Source organism: Aythya fuligula, chromosome 3 (genome assembly GCF_009819795.1).
Source record: "Aythya fuligula isolate bAytFul2 chromosome 3, bAytFul2.pri, whole genome shotgun sequence".
Taxonomy (NCBI): Eukaryota; Metazoa; Chordata; class Aves; order Anseriformes; family Anatidae; genus Aythya; species Aythya fuligula.
In genome coordinates this window covers 31,743,930-31,762,212 of record NC_045561.1, presented here as the reverse complement: position 1 = coordinate 31,762,212, position 18,283 = coordinate 31,743,930, and the positions used below count along the sequence as shown (strand labels likewise).

The window sequence follows — 18,283 nt, the reverse complement described above, 5'->3', positions numbered from 1 at the left end:
TCCCTTAAGTTTCTAATTTAAAAGATGTGTATGGAGCCTTATTTTCAAATTCTACTTCAGAAGAGTTTAATCTTATGTACTTATATATAGTATTTTGGATTTTGTTCTGAAGTGCCTTATTAATGTAAGAAGTACATCTTTATGCAGCCAAGAGGAACACAAATCCATACACAGCACTGAATGGTCACGCTGAAACATTTTTATACTTTACAAAGTCAGACCAACAAGATAACAGTTTTAACACAAATTTCACTCAGTTGATGACAATTTACAAAAAGAACAACACCCAAACCAACCAACCAACCACCTTAAAGAAAGCTTTAAAAAAAAGTTTTAAAATTTTGGACTAGTTAAGTTTCACCTGTAGTTATTAATAAAGAAATGAAAATGGCATTTGTTTTTTCTCTCACCTGTGCCATAAGCCTCTGGTTATTTGGATGGCAAGAAATGCACTGTAAGAAGAAAGCAACTGTTGCGTTTTCAATTGCTGTCCGCTGTTGAGTGGTCAACCCTGCTGTTACAGTTGAAGAAAGCAAGCTAGATCTTGCACTGGTCTGTTGTGCAGTCACATTGTGTCCTCCAGAAGTAGCACCAGAATGGCACAACAGAAATAGAAGTGCTGTCCACAGTGGATTGACTTCAGAACCACCCAACCAATCCTTCATGATGTGGCTGTTGCCAACTTCTGTCAAAAACCTGAGAACAGGAGCAACTAGGTCTGCCGTGATAGGCATTTTATTAAAGTGCTGTGGAACATGATGCCTCCTGAGCCTATCCTGGGTGATATCCATTGATTGTGAAGTGCAGTCAGAGCTAGAAGTATGGTTAAAGCAGAAACTAGCAAGACTTCTCACAAGCAGTGAAGGCAAACCTGAGTCCAATAATTGCTTGATAGCTTCAGGAGACTGAGATGAGGCAGCAAGAGTAGCCAGGTGAGACTCCGTTAGTGCAAGAGGGGCTTGTGCGTTTTTAGAGTCATCTGTTAAAGATGAACTGAGGTCCTGCTTTTTGCTGTCATCAGTCATGGACAGTCTGTGTTGACACTGCATCGGAGGAGGAGTGATACCCATCCATCCCATGAGTAAGGAAAAATAATTCGGGTGGATGTGGCACATCGAGCAAAGCAAACTATCAACAGCTTTCTTCAAAACCATGTTGCAGGGAAGAGACATGGACCAGTTAAACAGCGACCTGTAGAAGACAGAAAATCACATCAAGGCATAGCTTGCACTCACATTGTTTTTTTCAGTTTATACATTATCTTTCCACATTAACCATTCCAGAAACTACTGGAAAACTCTGAGCTAAGTTTGACAGCCTCTTTTGGGTCACAGTGTCAGCAGGACTTTCATTACTCAGATGGCATTCCTCATCCTTCTCTTGGAATTTACTTCATTATACCTTACTTAAAATAGTTAAGAACTGATTCTTCTGGCACGTTGCAAGTGAAAGACACGATTTCAGACTTTGGATAGTTGTCACATAATTTACATTTACACACTTCTGAGCTAACCATAACCCCTCTTTGCTTTCAACTCTCCAAGATGCAGCTACTAAAAACCACATGCCCATTTTCACAAAGCTCTCTTAATTAATCCTTTGTAAAAGCTGGAAGTATTTTAATACATTTCCTTTTTTTTTTTCTTTTTTTTTTTTTTTCTTTTTGTTGGTTGAATGACATCATCCTTGCCCTCCTTAGGACACAAGTTAACAACGGAATTATTCCTGAGAGATAGTAAAATTCTATGAACTCACTTCACTTCTATTCAAATCCTATCAACTGAAATGTTAATCAAAAGCACATGAATGCAAAAGCTAATTTTGCTCCTCTTACTTAGCTTATACTTCTGAAGTGCTATTTGTGAATCAGTGAAAACAATTTTTTCATACAAATGTGTTCAGAGTAGGTAAAGTACTGAGCTGCATTTGCATTACCCTAGCACTGTAAGTAAGTTACATGATCTTAACCTTTACATCCACAGGCGACGCACACCTTATGCCACTACAATGTTAGTTTTTAATAAGTTTGGATCTATCATCACGTATTACATTTCCTGTTTGAAGACAAGGACTGTTCTTCCCTCTTCTGGATAGAAGTGTTATTTTATGATTAAGCTTTATTACTGGCTGATTAAAAAACGCTCTAAGCTAAAACACTAACAAGTCATCTCAGTGACCAAGTGGACCTGTGACTTCAGGAAAATTTTCCACATGCCAAGTATTTTTATTTTTAATAAAGTCCACATGCAATAAAGGCACACTTGAACTCTTCTCCAACTATATATTCACGCAATCCTTCTGCCAAAATTTTCTGGGTAAGTTCATGCTCTGTAAAAAATAAGATTCTTTTCCAACTAGATGAAAAATAACTAAGGAATAATTTTGCATCCATCGTCCAAAACAGAAATATTGAAATGAAAAATGGGGATGATTGGAAAATACATCCAAAAGAGAAATGAAATATGACATGAAGGAGAAATAGAGTTATGGCTAGGATCAACAAAAATATTTCAGAAGTTAAAGTATCAAAGAGGACAAAGAATACACGGAGGATGTTATTTTTATCAGAAGAATTATTTTACCCATGTCTGACAAAAATCCTTTTGTATTCATTAAAAATATGTAATTTGCTCCATATGCTGGTTGATATGAATTATAGTTTTAGTTGGCAGGAGGTAGAGGAACAGGACTATATTGCAACATGTATACTGAAACTAGGTGCAATAGTTTTATTAGTATTTCTTCATTTCATCCTATGATGAAAACACATTCTCTCTCAAGAATGGGAAGTCAGTTATTAAACCCACTTTCATATTGATGCAAATCCAAAAGGGTTATCCATTTTAGGAAATCTATTTTATTACAGCTCTTCCTTTTCAAATGTTAAAATTGATAAAAATGCATTTTCTTATTCCTGAAAGGGCTCATTGACGAGCAATTTAAAATCCTGAAATTGATTCCCAAAATGAACAAGCTCATTTTGAATTAACAGTTATTTATATGACAGTAACACTGATGTACTTCAGGAAAAGGCCTAGTTAGTAGTATACATCTAAAGACTGCTATGCTGCACATATACAAAAGCTCCACATGCTTTTACCAATGACCATAACTTGGACATTTCCCAGTGTTTGAATGTTTGTACCTAAAGAAGAAAATAAGGTAGAAAAGAAAATATAAAAGGTTCCTACGGGCAACAAAAAACTATGTGCTATCAAAGTTCCTTTCAGTAATTGGAATTGAATTCAAAGGTACAAATGAAAGATGCTTTCTTTACTAGACACAGGACTTCAACAGCTACATTTCTACAATACATGTGAAACAAAGCCATCTTGGCTTCTTTCTTGTTTTGTTTACACAGAAGAAATAGTTGAGCAATATAAATTAGGAATCACTGCTATCTTGTATATTTTTTATCTGGACTCAAATACATTGTTGTTAAGGGTGTTTTTTTCTTCTTTCTTTAGAATCAAGCAACAAACACCCACAAATTCAAAGTTCAAGTTTCACTCAAGATTTTGTAATTTGTTTCTTTCAAATCAGGCTATGGCAGGAACAAAATTGGTGACTCCAGTAAAACAATTCTGCCCTCTCTGACCTGAGCACTTAGCTATCACTTAAAGATACTGCATGTATGAGTAATGATGCTTATATAACAGAGTACCAATGAAGAACGTGATTTAGTTTAGTTTAGTTTCAGTTATTCTGAAAATTACTGCAAATGCTCAATTTTAAACAATAACAATCCAGACTTATCCATTTCAAAAAAAAACAGAAACAAAACCATGTACCAGAATACCTTAAACATGTGTAAGCACATACATAGATCTACTGTTTTATTTTTAATTTTGTTTTTCAACTCAGTTATGCCTGCAGTATCTGAAGTTTTGTGTTTAGAATTACAAAGCTACCTGTTTAGACATCTTCAAGTATTTATCAATTAGCATCGGGGATGGTGACAATTTACACTACTTTTTTCACTTGAAGTTGTATCTTTTTGGTGAACAAAATAATTTAGTTAACAAAAACACAAGGTACAATACTTTGCTTGCTTTACTTACTCAAAGAGCTCTCTGTCCAGCAATGCTGGTAAATCATATTCAACAAGCAGTTCATAACTATGCCACAAAATTGCTGCTACACAATGCAAATGGGAAGGAGATGGCATCAGAAGACCATACTCTCTTGTTGAGCTATTTGGACAAATGTAGCTGACCCGGCCACTTTTTTTCATAGCAGCAACTCTTGCAGAATCACTGACCCATTTCAACAATGCTTGAATTCTGGAAGGCAAGATGATGTAGTACATTACAAAGGGTCAAAGAAACACTCAAAACCAAATTACTCCAAGACAGGAAGTTAATCTGATTTACACATTTATCACTTCTTTTGAAGCAGAGTTCAAGAGCGAGCTCAAACTCACTTTTTCAAGCCTTAGATCACTAACAGGATAAGATTAATTAAAAACACATATCATCTTAGACAGATAAACGTAAGCTTTCTTTGTACAGAGAAAGAAAACATAGAAGGTAAATAAGTTCTAAGTATCTCAGAGAAAAGTCAGTTGAACTTTAAGTTTTATAACTTACATAAGAGCAAAAAAGAGAGGGATGCATTCTGTGCAGAGGATACAAACATCTAGGAGGGAAAGCTGAAAGGCATCTTTAGATTTCTGCACTTTCAAGCTATCATGTAATGATCAGATTTTAAACAGATTACAACAAGTAGATTTTAAATTTTGTGCAGTAACACAAAGCCACTATTTAGCAAATCATTTTTATTTATGCTTCCTTATGACTATCCAAACAACATTACCTGTCTTTCGTTCCAGGATCCTGAGTTGTTCCAAGCTGATAAAGAATGTCTATTGTGGAGTCAGAAGAGAGACCATTTAATCTTCCAAACAGTAAAGGGCTATTCAGATCTTGCCGCATTAAAAAAAAAAAAAAAAAAAAAAAAAAAAAAAAAGGAGGGGGGGAAGAGGGGAAAATAATAGAAGTACTTACATATGTATCTTTAAAAAGTACTCATGAAATTTTTATTAAGACTGAATTGAGCTTTGCCATTAACAAACAACTCTTATATGCACCACTATCACAATACTGCACGTTTTATATGTTCAATGCAACAATCAGCCTTACTAACAAGGAAAAAAAAATAATCAGTGCATGAATCAGATAAAAGACTTACAGGTTTAACTCTCAGGATTTTCTTCAACATATTCCAAAAACACATAACTAATACCAATAGAGCTGTCAAACCTCACGCTTCACAGAAACAAACGTTTATCTCAATATGGAAACTTATTTAACTCCAGTTTCCATCAACAGGACTAAGGCCCAGGAATTCCTTGGACTGGTTCCTACTCATTTTCTTGCTGTGTTCATCTCCTGCCCTTTAGGAAACTACTCTCCTATCGAACTGCATTCCAATAAAACACAGTGGGCTACACTGAAACATTAACTCTTGGTGGGGTATGCCATAGAAGTCATTTCGAAAATGTGTTTTCTGCTCGTACCAGAAACTCCAAAAAAGGACAGGTAAGAATTCACATTTCTTTCATTTACAAAGCCATAAAACAGCAAAGGAAAGTGATATAGTCATAAACACAAAAACCAGTGCATTTCACTGTGGGACATAGATCAGTTGTCCAAGTGTCTCGCTTAGCCCAATTCAGAATTTACTCTGTCCTATAGATTGTTACAAATATTGCTGTACTTATTTTCCTTAAAAATACTCTGATATATTCTTTATGTTGAAACATCTATACATAGCATCTACACATATATACACAGCTGCACTTGCAATATATTGCATGGCCTACTCTTGTAACTTTAAAACATTCCCCTAATCGTATATTCTACACCAATCAAAACGATAGTGGTTGCACTGTTTTACTACTGTAGAGCTACTCATATACTGTGATACTCAAAAAATAGCCAGTTACATGATAGCAAGAAACACAACGGAAAGTTCTGGCAAGCAAAATTCAGACTCCAAAAGTAACACACATATACACTGTATTTGTACGTTTGCACAAGCAGATTTTTCACTAACAGCTGAAAAGACAGACATTGCACTCACCTGCAGGATCGCTCCCTGATGCCGAGCAGTTTCTTAGAAGAATGTCAATCAATTTGAGGCCTATTCTGGTGGACTGCAGCCCAATTTTTACAAGCACAGCCTCAATGTTTGGAGAATGCATACCACAGTATGGTGACATCAGTAACGCAGCACAGGTCTGCAACAGATTAGCAGTGGGTGCTGCAGCACTAGCCATCATTCCTTCTAAATCACTTATGTGAGTGAGGCAGTGGTGTAATAATCTTAACCATCCAATACTGAAAAGGAAAACAGCAAAATGAGCTAATGTATCATCTTCTCATTATTTTATTTTTTATCAATAATTACCTGTATTAGATTCTATGACAAGTACTGCAGAAAACTGCTGTGATGCAATCAGACATCATCTGAGAAAAGTACATTAAAATAACTGCACCTAAGAGTAGAACATCACATACCCTAGTATTGCTGTTGTAACTACTGGTTTAAGGTTGTAAGAAAGGCAGAGTTTGTGGGTAGAGGTAGAATTTTATACATTTATGTTTTAACCTAATGTTGTGTAGAGGGATAAAAACAAACTTTTTGGCCACATGCATTCTTTCTAGTTTTGAAAGCATGCCTTACAGCCTGCAATACTTGTACATGTGATAGGAAAAATTAGCCTGCAGGATTTATTACTAAAGCTTCTCAGGATTTCTTGATGTAACTACATATTTCTTCCAACAGGGCCAGCTGATAAGTACCTCAGATTTGTGGGGTCTCTGGAGCAGTGGTGTGGGATTTAATTGTTGGTTTGCTTTTGCAATTTTTGTTTTTAAACATTAAAAGAAGCTGACCACAATATAAATGTGAAAGATGAAAAAGCTCATTGCCTCACTTAGGCACCATTTGATTTATTAATAGTCATAAGGTTAAAATCCTGCAGTAGTAGTTGGCATTAAAATAATACATTTGCATAGCTTCCCTAAAAATAGCAGCGTTTAAGAGGACTAGAAGTTTGTAATGGCAAGGCTAGACATGCACCTTTTCAGTCATAAATATCTACAATAAATTACAGTGAACCTTAGTGAGTACGGAGTCCTACCTAATATAAGAAGCACAGAAAAAGTGCAGAAATTCAAAACTTGTTAAACATTGCATTTTCCACCCTATCTCTCTTATTCTTTAACAATGCTGTTCAGTATTCCTTTTAATAATAAAACAAAGCTGCTGTAACTGGATCAATTTAGAAACGTATCGGTTAGAATTTAGTTATAAAAAATACACTGCAGTGCTGTTTAAATGAGCTTTATGAACAAGACTGCAATCTAAGTTCCACATGAAACAAATGACACCTTTTCACTACCAAGTTCTAAAATAACAAGTTACCTTATCTTCACAGCAAACTTGATCCACCTCTTTTTTTTTTTTTTTTTTTTTTGAACTATGGGAAGCTTGTACATGTATCTTAAATGAAGTTTACACTTTTATTTTAGGAATAATTTATTCCAAAATATTCATCATTTAATAAAAAAGCAAGTTCCTGACAATGTCTAAAAGAAAATTATAACCAAGTTTATTTAATATATCTATCATATTACTCACATTAGTTTACTGGGATACTTAAAGTAAGCTGAAAACCATGATAAAAAATTTCCGGATGCTCACAATGTACACTCACTCTTTTAGATACTGCTTACGTTTGTGCAACTGTAAGTTAACTTTTTTGAAGTACAAACATAACAGTAGTATAATTGGTTATAGTAATTTGTTTCACTGCTATTCAAGATCAAGGATCGGTTTCAGCTATATGGCTTTTATCAAATATACACCAGAGAATGTTCATGGTCTCTGAATTTCCATACTCTCTCAAAATTTTTCCTAATGGAAGACGATATTTTAAAACTTTCCCATGCTCTCTTTTCAAATTTATAAACATTAAAGTTCAAAGGTGAAATATTCCGAAGTCATGAATTTTAACAATTTAGTAAGCTAAATCTTAGTGGAACCAAAAAACCTAAAACATTAACTCATAAATAATTAAATTCAAAGTTGGAAAACTCAAATTCTGACTTTAAGGCAGTCCTTAAAAGTTGATTTACTTTTAATTTACAGATAAGGGAAGAAATTCAAGATGTCACCTAAGCAAGTAAAAGCTATTGAAAAATCTTGCTGATATGCCAAAATTACAACTTTCAGTTCGTATTTCTCAAATGTTTGTGAACAGAAATATTGGATATGAATTACACAATACATTTTACTGCCCTGTTTCTATTCCTGCATCAATACTCACAATGTAAGTCTCCTGACTTCAGCAGAGATAAGAAATATGCTGTCAGTTAATTTTTTGAACTAACTATCTACACATTGAAGAAACAGAACTGAGTGCTTTCCTATCTTTTGTATTCTTTCATCATTACAGGGATGAAACACACCCTTTTACACGTGCAGATTAAGCATGCTGCAAAAAAAGTGAGAAGTACTGCTTACTGTAAAACAACAGAATAAAAATCTAAGATATTTATAACAAATTCTTTAAACGTTCAAATTTAAATGTTAAAATACAAAGCCAGCTACTCATGAATACAGTTTCCTACTCGGAGCAGAGAATAGCAAAAAGAAAAACCACAAACTGTTCCTCCAGTCTCAGACCACTGCTACCAGACGCTTACCTTGTTTTAGAGACCTGATCCTCAGAGGGAAGGAATGGATTATTGACTGTTGCAGACGAGGTGTTTCCAAAAGCTGTGAGGCCCAACAGCTTGATTTGAGAGAGGCCTAATGTACTAGCATCCCGTGGACGATGGAGACGAAGACAGACAGCTGAGGCAACTTCAGCTTTTACAAGCTGGATTTTTATATACGTGAGACCACTTGTGATAACAGGAGTTGACAAAGGTAACATATTGACACCATCTGCACTTATTTCAACAGATACTGATGAAGGGCAAGCTACAGGGTAAGATAAGAACGTTTAATGCTACTCAAAAAATGGTACTAGTTTGAATTTTAAACATTAAACATGCATTCCTGTTAAAGATACAGAACAAGATGATGAGAATTATCTTAGGCAAACACCTCTATAGAACTGCAATTAGAATACTTGTCCTGTGTGATGACATATGGTAAAATGCATAAGCATTTTGATAAATCGTTTATATTAGTTCATTCCAAAGATTTAAGATGAAAACAAGTCCTGTCAGTATAAATACCTAATTTTCCCTAGTTGGGCTATGACATTAAGAGCTGAAAAACTGCTTCTCTCATGGTTTATTCCAACTACCATGCCAAAGCAGTTTGCCTGAAGGCTCCTGATCAACATCATGTTCTTCCAAAGTTTTGAGACATTTGACAATTTCCATGGCATATTTAATGTTAATGCCACAAAAGATATTCTAAGCTGTAAGAAATCAAGCAGAATCGGAGCTTTCAATTCTCAAGAAATGCAGAACTATCAAGCTTTTCAACTAATTTTATTGTCATTCTTCAAACAATTTATCAGTTTTAGTTTCTTTGATTACATGTTCTATAATTTCTAAATTTTACCCTTCAAATGCTCAAATCAGCATCAATGTTAGCACATCTACTTACTTGCAAGAGAGGCCAGATGAGGCTGGATATGGATCTCTTTGAGCAGCACTGCTGCAGGAAGATGAATTGTAAGGTCACACCAAGCTTCCTCAGGTAAAAATATGTATGACCACGCAGCAGACCGAGCTCTTCTATGTGGAGGAGTAGCCTGTAACAGTACTTCAGCAGGTTGGGCAGTGGGGCTGCTTGATGTGATTGAACCTTCAAAAAACAGCAGTATTTACATTATTAATGTTTATTAATAAATCCCAGATCAACTTATAGCCTGAATTGTGGAAAACGTTTTTCTATCTCATCTGTTTTAGTTTATTCATACATTCCAAATACAATAATGAGAACTGCTTAAGTGTTTTACTTTTTGCTATTTGCTACCAAAACCCTAAACTTTCCATCAAGATCTAATCACAAAAACAAACTAAACCAAAAGATGCAGTTTGACCAGTACGCTTAGAACTTGACCTCTGTTAATTCATAGTTAACGTAATGAAAGTTTTCAAGGTTTAAGTATTAGAATGGTAACAAATACTTTTATAACTGAAGTCTGCCAACATTTTTCTGAAAAAGCTCTGTTTAACATGAAAACCTTTTTTCTAAAATAAGGCACCAAAACCGAAAGCCTATGACCACATGAACTATATATTTTTTAAATCTTAGTAGGAGTTAAGAATGAAAGACAGCAGCTATGTCCTCTAGCAAGTTGTATGGCACACCAAGACCAGATCTGTGCTGTCCTGATTACACACACGTGGGGTATTTTACTTTAGAGCAACTCTAGCCTGGTCCCATGACTAAATGCTTATTGGAGGTGAATTCCTGGAGTACACATTTTGACAGGCTATTATCCTAAACGTATCCAGTTCGAGTCTGAGAACACCACATGATGGGAATCCATCAGAAAGTGAGGAAAATCAGAAGGTACACTTGAAAAGAATATTTTACTTTCAGTTGAGAGTATGAAGATAGATACACTCATAAAAGAATACCAATAACTGCAGCACTTTGCAAGTTTGGGGGTGAGGCAAGCAAGATACCACTGTGATATATCTTTAGGACTCTTACTACTTAAAGGAATTAACTACCAACATTTGCAGGTTCATCAGATTTACCTCTTCAAGATTTGTGAATAGCAAAGTAGAAGATTTCTAATGGTCCCATATTTTGCCAAATTATTTTATTTGATTCTTTTAAATTTGCATGAGAGGACTGAAGGGACTTCTCTCTCATCCTAGTTCTTCCAAAAATTAAAAAAATAATTAAAAAAATATTTTTAAAAAAATAATCTTTCTCCACTCCTGACAGTGAGACATTGTACATTTTATATATATGTGTGTGTGTGTGTGTGTGTGTGTATGTATATATATATACACATATATACACACACACACATTCATTGGCTACAGTAGGTTAGCGGGCAGCAACATGGTTCATTAAGACACAAGCAGTGGAATAAAAAGACTCAGTAAAATATTAGAAGGCATCTACATCTCAAAACACACGCATTTTAGAAAGCAGCAGCCACTGTATTCATACCAAAACAGCTCTGTAATTCTAACAAATATTTATGCAGGTACCATCAGTGCAATTAGGTGCAAGCATGAGAACAGCATCAGCAAAAGTAGTCCAGTGCTCCAGCATCTGCTACTCTGTTTGACCTGGCTCAGGCTCATTTTGCATCACCTGTCTTTGCAACACTTCCGTAAAAGCTGGATCAAACCTGATGCATGTTAAGTGAAGTCAGTGAGTCTTAGTGTGATTGCCGCAGAAACTGGGCTGTACCTGGGTATCCAAATAACCCCGGGGAGGAAGGGACCTACCTTGATGCAGTGGCTACATCACATACAGATCACTCCCTTCTTTCCCCTATTGACAGGAGGAGGGACTACGCAAAGAATTTGTTTACTCCCTCAACATCTTCTTGAAACACCAGTACCCCTCTGTTCAGAAGGTTTAATACTACTGCAACATTTAACATTAACACAACACTTTCTGTTAAGAACATAATAAAGATTCAAGCGGACACTGGATATTAATTCAAGAGAAGGTTGTATCACTTACCCAAAGGTGCAAAATTGTGAATGCCCTCTGCATTATCAGGCTCAGAAGCTAGCACTCTGGCTTTCAAACTGCTGTCTGTTGCTTTGGTGGGACCAGAATCAAGGAATTTCATAATAGTGGAAACCATACTTCTTGCTGTGTTAACAATTGCTCTTGTGCTCGTTACCATGTTGTTACAAATAAGCTGAACACCGCCTGTGTATAACATGGTGGGGGAAAAAAACACTGTTCAGAAGACTGCAATAGATTCTAAGCAAGCAAAAGTATATTTAGTAAGTTTGCTCCTCCAGACATATAGCTTATTCCTTCTTTAAATGCCATAAAAATCTACAATAAATCTTTTACTTGATGCACCCAAAGAAAAGGCACTCTTACCCATGTCATGAAACGCCTTCAGTGCCTCACTGGTGTCCAAGACTCGTAAAATGAACCAGAGCAGTGGTTCAGACAACTGACATGTGGCCAGAGAACCCTAGGAAAAAAAAGTTAAGAAATACACAATTTCATACAGAATTCATATGACATGAAATACACTTGGCTACTCTTAGTCTCCCCTTTTAGTAGGCAAAAATCGCAGAAAGGAAATCCACCACAGTTGAACTTTCTACCACAAACTCGCCGTATCACACTCCAGAAGGTTCACTCCTACATAGAGGTTTTTGTGATATGGAAAAGACTAAACCACCAGGTATGCAGTTAAACGGAAATAAGAACATTGGACATTTAAAACACCCACTAATATGAACACAATAAATGCATTTCCCACTTAAACACAATGAAACAGTCATCTTGAAAAGCCTTTAGCCAGGAATGTTTACAGGAATGTCAAAATGCCCTCAGAGAAACTCTTTCTCTCCCTTTTCACCATAATCGATGGACGAAGCCTTCTTGCTTTCTGCACCACAGTGACACGAGGTTGGAAAAAGTCAAAATTTCTTTTACATAGCAACAGGTAACCTATAATTACCTTAAAGCACTTCAAAGTAAGGGAAACCTACCTGTCTTCCCATGTAACCACAAGCCATGTATGTAAGAATTGGCTGAAGCATCACTTGCACCGTTGTTGCTTTTTTACTAAGTGTTGTCAGGATAGTGAACAACCCATCTCCAACTGATATCGCATCTAAGCCACCGTGAAAGTTTTCATGTTTAGTAAGATGTAAGCCACTTGCACCTTTGTGAAAACAGGAACAGTTCAAGGTTTAGAAGCTGAGACCTAAAATACTATTACAGCACAGAGGAAACCTTAAAGACATTTAAATTTCATTTCAGTTAAATATTCACATTGATTAAAAACAACAAATAGGCTAGTTTTCATGATCATATAATTTACTATTGTTGTTCCTAGACCACTTAATATATGTATTTCTACTGGAAATACCTCTCCTTGAACTTTCCTTCTCTATGTTACAGTTCAGGATTTATTCAGCAGCATCGACTCCACATTACTGAAAAGGAGGAAGGAAAGCAGCAGAATAGTCTTCCCAAAGACAGATTACCTCTGTAAATATAACTGTCTCACAAAGCATATGACATCAATTTGGAAGAGCTTTTAAAAGTGTTTTTAGACTGGAGTTGGGGGAATGGATTTCATTTCCCTGCCCTTTACAGGAACTGGAATTATACTAACAGATAATAACATGGAGAATGTGTTTAAGTGATCTTTGCAATGTGCCTTACAGAAACATTTTGGCAAGAGAATTGACAGCTATAGTGCTTTAATCACTTATAAGTTGTCAGGAAAGAAAATACTGGTATACACTGGAAGCATGGAGACAGAGAGAAAAGTCTGTTAAGACTCAGACTCTGCAGGGTCTAGAGAATTTAAAATTAATGACAGAGCTGAAGCCAACTAAGGTGCTCTGAAGATTTTGAAGCAAGGGGAGGGTAGGATAGGATGGGAATACTGTAACCTGTGTGATTTTCATAGTCTGTCAATGACAAAGCATGAAACCCTAATGAAATAAATAGACAAGTCAGTCACAAAAGGTAAATGAACAAATGTTTTAGCTTCATGCAACTAGTGAATTACTCGAGGTTATTGTGGTTCCTGACCTACTGGCGTGCCAGGTGCAGTAAATCAACATTATTAGCTGAAATTTTGACACCAGAGGCACCACACATTTGCTCAAGTCTTCCAGTTCATCTTCCCTAGGTAGCTAGCATTCTGCACTAGCCATTACATGTTTAAATAATAAATGCTGATAACTGATTTTTGGATCATCTATAACATTGGCAGCAGACTTGGAAAAACATTTTGTTCAAAGAAATTGTCTGCAGAGACCTTAGTGCAGTTTTTCATGAAGGAATGAAAATCACTAAGAGCTTTGTTATTATATCTTCCCAAAATACACACACACACATTAGTTGTAATAACCTATATCAAAAGACCTTGGGGGAAACAATCCATTGAAGGGATCAGCTGACCCAGCACCCAGAATTTTACGAAAAACATATTGAAACAACACTATCTTTCTAAATTTTAAAAGTACAAAACATTTTCTAAACACAAATTTAGAAAGTCATGGTTTAGAAAGACATCAAAGTTGAGGAGAGTATTTGAGTTTCCCCCCTGGAAAAACTCAGAACCACCAACAATTCCCAGAACAAACTACTTTCAGTATTCACAGCATATTTGTGACATGACACCAACTATCCAGAGTAAAGGATAAGATGTTCTGGAATTAATTTCAGGGAGGTTCCAACAATGCGACTCAGGCTTGTAAAATGCAGCCTGCTGTTTAATTTGACTACTGGAGATTAATACGTTTTTCTCTGTTGCTCAGATGTCAGATCACTGGTCTGGCATTCACACATTTTCATCCAAAGACTATGCTGCTTTCAGATAATAGCTATGGTTAAATAGTTTCATACTTGTTTAAAAGAAACCAGCTTGGAAAAGGACAGAGATACCTTATTTGAAATACAAGAAACAATACAGAACACAACATTTTACAACTATTGTCTCTGAAATGGAGTGCAAGGTCTTTGTCTATCCATCTTCAAAATATTTTTCTGCGTTTATCCAGTGGTTTGATTTGTGCAAATAAATCCCCCCCCCCCCCCAAAATCATTTTGGTTACAAAATACGTACCAATAATCATTGCCATAGCGCTGCTGTTACACTGGCCAAGGGCAGACAAAATCTGGCTCATAATTTGTTGGTTGGCTAACACCAAGTCTGCCACATACGCGGTTGATCCTTGAACGTTAGGATTGCTTCCATTGCCATCTTTGCCTCCTGAAACCTTTTCTTCATCAGACACACTGTCTGTAGTACTGCTTGCTACTGGCACACGGGCACTATATTCTCGGTTACTGGAAAGTGGCAGTTGAACTAAAATGTTCACCAGCTTTAACAAATCAAACATAAGTTGGTCCCTCGTCATTTCTCCACAAACTGCTTTGGCATCACCTGGACGGATAATATTGGCAAAAAGTCCTCCAAAACAAGCTCGAGCACCCACAGAGCTGTCTGAGCCACTGCGAGACATCACTTTGTCCGAACATGTAATGTAATGATGCACAAGGAACGTTATAGACTCAATTACTGCAGAAATAGTGCTAACTGACACAACTTCAAAGTTCTGTTCCAGGGTGAATTCCAAGAGTTTCACTTGTGCATCCAAAGGCCCCTGGCCTGTCTGGAAAGCACCCCTGAAAGAAAAAAAAAAAAATAGGAGGAAAGATATTTCATTATTCAACATCAACAAGTTAAACAGTTTTATATTTTTGTTTGCCTAAGTTTTAAGGATCGAAAAGCACACTAGACATTCAACGAATGAAAATGAAGCCATTTTCAGAATTGCATGTTGAAGCATCAACTGATATTTCACATAGGTCAAACATTCTTAACTTTTTTATATACCAGTCATTACACAGCCTGTGGAACCGCTTCAAGATATCACTTGCTTGATACCACTAAAGATGAAAGTCTCCTTTGAAAGTCTTTTTTTTTTTTTCTTTTTTTTAATTGACTAGTTAATTGTGTGGGTACAGATTTGCAATACATTCCTATTCGTTTTTTGTGGATGAAAAGTTTAATGTACTTGCACGGAAACATCACAGGAAGAAGTCATATAATACTAAAACCATTAAGAACATATAATACTAAAACCATTAAAAATTACTTCCTGTCCTTTTCTTCCCCATGGTAGAGGAAAGAATGGTCAGTTTTTAGTTATCCAAATAGTAACTACAAGTAAAACCGTAAGAAGACACTCCCAACTGTCACAGTTAGGTGCTTGTAGGTTGATTACTAAAGGGATCTCTTTTTATTTTCCCAACTGTTTTTAAATATTTAATGGTAGACTGTAAAATAAGTCTTTTGAATCAGTATATTTAAAATAAAGCTGCTAATTCTTTAAATGCGGTTGGATTACTAACTTCTAAAATACTTTTCTGTATCTTTTGACACTGATCAATCCTACTATAACTTTTAACATTAAATACAGAACATTTTTAATAAACTGCCCTTAAGAAAATATTTGCCATTTAATTAGTTCTAACAGTAAAACATCATCAATCTTACACATGGTACACGCAGATACAGTGCAATTCAATAACTGCCTGAGGTCTCAGAAATAACCATCTAAATCCTTTTTTGGTGCTTTTATTTCATTTTTTGACTTTTGAGTCTCACCTTTGGTTTGCCTCAAAAAGCCCTAGCGCATTCCAAAAGCTGCTATTTCAGAGGGGTCATCAGCTTATTTCAAGTAGATTATGGTACACAGGCATGCATTTTAAGATTCACTTTGAATTAATGATTTTATTGTATTATCATATTTTTTGTCTAAGTAATAGATCATTAATATAACCCGGTGAACACCACCCATCCAATTCAAATTACTGTGGTAAAATTTTTAGAGAAGGCTGAAACAGTTTTCTGTATGATTAAAGGATAGATAACACCGAAGTGCCACCTACTGGGAAGCCAGAAACAGAAAAAGCTCTTCCCTAATTAGATGAAGCTTTTGTCTGGGGATATGCAGAACATCAACAAAATCAATAATTCCTGATGTGCTCCAGACCAAACAACTGCAACATAGTTAGTGTATTGCCATATACAAAACTGTCATGTGCCCATTGAGGGCACAAGAAGGAGCTTGAAAGAGACTAGCTTAGAAAACTAGCTGCTCTCACAGAGGGAGCAGCAAGATACTGGGGCTGTTCTCCATTAGCAGAGATTGAGATAATGTTTGAAATGCTGTAATTGTTTCAAAACTGGTATGTAAATCCTCTCATGTTGGCTGGAGTTTTGAGCAACCTGGTCTAGTGGAAGGTGTCCCAGCCCATGGCAGGTGGGTTCGAATTAGATGACCTTTAAGGTCCCTTCCAACCTAAACCATTTCATGAATCTATGATTATAAAAGCTAATCATGTTATTTTCACAATCTGAGAATAATTTGCTTAGCTTTTCATTAATTCAGGCCTCTCAGGATACTTTTTATTTTTAACAGGTAAGCTCATCAACAGCACTTTTATTCTAGGGATTACTGTAACAGGGAAAAAAGGCCTACATCTTAGCTCTAGATGTTATAAAACTCCAACCAACTGCTTATTGCTTTCATTCACTGTCCCTCACGTAAGGGCCGCTATGCGTGGATTCCAGGTGAGCTCTTCCACATTCCAGGAACTGTCTAGATGCACCGGTAATGCTGCAAAGATCTCCATCCATATGTAACTTGCCAGTATGATGAGGGGCAATGTACACATTTCAGTTGTGATTCACATTCACACAGATTTTAAAGACAAAGAGTGTGTAAGAACAAACAAAAGTTAAGATTTACCTTTCTGTTGAAAGTATATGTATTAATTTCAATAAAAATTCACTGAACATCTGAGGACAAGTTGAAGAAAGGTGCACTTGCAATCGAGTAAGAAATTCTTGCATAGCTTGCGTAGCTGTTGGCCCAACCTAGAGGAAAAAGTATTTTATTAAAAGTATTTATAAAACTGAAAATGTCTTCAAGAACATTTATTCCTAGCAGGAAAAACATTTTCTAAGAACAAGAGTATTACACATTGCTTTATGAAAAATTTTACAGAGTTTTCACAAGAGAACTATTCTGTATCAACTTATACTATGTGGTTTTCTACTATTATCCATGAGTAAAATGCAAATAATTCAGTTCTTTGCCTAAAACTAATTAAGCATCTTGAGAGTTTATCTTTTCAGCAATGCAAACTATGTTTCAAACAGAACATATTGCTGTACTAATGTGAATAGATTTTCACAAACTATACATTTACATATATGTGCTTTAACTGGTAGTCCTGCACAACGTTTAAGTTCTGGAACAGCCTGGAAAAGACTGGAAATTCTAATTGTTTTCTGTCTCCTAAACTGGTTTTGGGACTACTGCCAAATATTACATACAAATAAGTTAACTTGGGCTTTTTTTTTTGCCACCATTCACAAATACCTCAAAGACTGTAAAGAAGAGAAAACCATTAGTTGAAATTAGAAAAGAAACAGTAGAAACCACATTAATTCAGAAAACAGGTAAAAAATAGAGGCATGGGAGGTTTTTATGAAAAAAAAAATATGGAATTTAAATTCTGGATATTCAATGTTAACCTTGTTTTCTTCATC

At 35.8% G+C, this 18,283-nt stretch overlaps 1 protein-coding gene across 1 annotated transcript in view; it reads right to left on the bottom strand.

Annotated features, from left to right (window-relative positions):
* Window positions 1-18,283, bottom strand: part of BIRC6 (baculoviral IAP repeat containing 6) — a 173,717-nt gene that overhangs the window by 70,340 nt on the left and 85,094 nt on the right. Inside the window, exons 45-55 of the mRNA XM_032184553.1 lie at window positions 17,478-17,605; window positions 14,783-15,345; window positions 12,687-12,862; window positions 12,064-12,160; window positions 11,689-11,883; window positions 9,634-9,834; window positions 8,715-8,994; window positions 6,085-6,341; window positions 4,816-4,924; window positions 4,062-4,283; window positions 411-1,191 (exon numbers count right to left, since the gene is read on the bottom strand). Coding sequence (XP_032040444.1) covers window positions 411-1,191; window positions 4,062-4,283; window positions 4,816-4,924; window positions 6,085-6,341; window positions 8,715-8,994; window positions 9,634-9,834; window positions 11,689-11,883; window positions 12,064-12,160; window positions 12,687-12,862; window positions 14,783-15,345; window positions 17,478-17,605 — 3,009 coding nt within the window. The remainder of the gene's footprint in view (window positions 1-410; window positions 1,192-4,061; window positions 4,284-4,815; window positions 4,925-6,084; window positions 6,342-8,714; window positions 8,995-9,633; window positions 9,835-11,688; window positions 11,884-12,063; window positions 12,161-12,686; window positions 12,863-14,782; window positions 15,346-17,477; window positions 17,606-18,283) is intronic.